Here is a 1245-nt window from a genome sequence, read left to right as displayed (position 1 = left end):
GGACACGCTTCTACAAAACACTAAAAAGAGAGATTCCGTGGCCTTCGTGGAGATGCACAATACTGTGAGCATATGAAAATCTCTGATTAGGCTTGTAGTAACTTGATTAACCTTTGTGTTGTTGGTGTTTGTTTAGTCTTCGAACTTTCCGAGTGTACTTGTCCACAGACCACTTCTTTTGTCCCTCAGGTTTCTTTTGTGGCCAAGGCCACCATTGGGAATAACGGGAATAAATAAATGGTCCTTTGTTGTAACACTTAACACATACATCTCAGACACCAGGCACCACCACCCCCCTCCCCTTGCTCTAAGTCCCACTCCTATCCCCCTTCTCTCCTGTCCTGTGCATCCATGTTCCTGGACCTCCATGTCCCCAGGCCCCTAGGGTGGAGGGAAGATGATTGTGAGCTACTTGGACAGGAGAAAGGGCACTGTTCTTAGTACATAGCCATATAGGTTGACTCTAATTCAGGCATTGCTGGCCCTGTTGTCTGAAGATGGGAGAGGCATGTGTGTGTGTTGGGTTGTGTAGCTTACCATTCCCAGCTTTCTATGTTCATTTTTGCTTCTTTTTTTTTTTAACGGATGCCCGTATGGCATGGGCAAAAATCCATTCCCTCCTTCCTCCCCGATGTGGCATTTCTCTTCCAAGGACCAGCTCTGGAGACAAACTGTTCCTTCCACCCTCCAGGGGCATCCTCCCGCCCCGCCCGCATCCTGCCCCCTCAAGCCCGGTGAATCGGACATTCTCTGGTTGGCCACATAGTTTGGGCCATTCCAGTGTGTCCGGGTCAGTCAATCCATATACAAGCCAGACTTCCCGTGCTGGGCCACACTGAGCAGGAGACAAAAGCTGAGGAGGCTCTTGGTCTTGCGGCCCAAGCGGCGTACCCCACGGTGAGGAAAGCTGCTGGACAACGAGGCGTTGGCTAGCATCTCAGTGCCATTGCCCAGCTCTTCCACCACGGGAGCCCTTGGCGCCAGCAGCCTGGAGAGGAGGCTGCTGAACTTGCTCACCGTGGCAGCGGCTGGGTCTGGGGCTGGGGCTGGGCCTGGACTGGATGCTGTCAGGTTCAGCTCCTCAGGGTCCACACACAGGCCGTCGGCAGGATGCCCAAAGCCCACCTCCATGAGGTCCAGGCCCGCCACGGATCCCGGCGAGGCGCACGGCACTTGAGCGACGTGCCCAGAGCTCTCCATCCACTCCCGCAGCCACTCGAGGCGACAGTCGCAGCGCCACGGGTT

General features: G+C 55.0%; 1 protein-coding gene across 1 annotated transcript in view; it reads right to left on the bottom strand.

The window, feature by feature from the left end:
• Positions 1-795: 795 nt before the first annotated feature.
• Positions 796-1245, bottom strand: part of NYX (nyctalopin) — a 1540-nt gene continuing 1090 nt past the window's right edge. Inside the window, exon 2 of the mRNA XM_004714587.4 lies at positions 796-1244. Within this exon, the coding sequence (XP_004714644.3) occupies positions 796-1244 (449 nt within the window). The remainder of the gene's footprint in view (position 1245) is intronic.

Source organism: Echinops telfairi, unplaced genomic scaffold (genome assembly GCF_000313985.2).
Source record: "Echinops telfairi isolate 266 unplaced genomic scaffold, ASM31398v2 ScPeMD7_26;HRSCAF=91, whole genome shotgun sequence".
Taxonomy (NCBI): Eukaryota; Metazoa; Chordata; class Mammalia; order Afrosoricida; family Tenrecidae; genus Echinops; species Echinops telfairi.
Note: the sequence above shows the minus strand (reverse complement) of the source record. Positions and strands in the feature narration are given on the sequence as shown.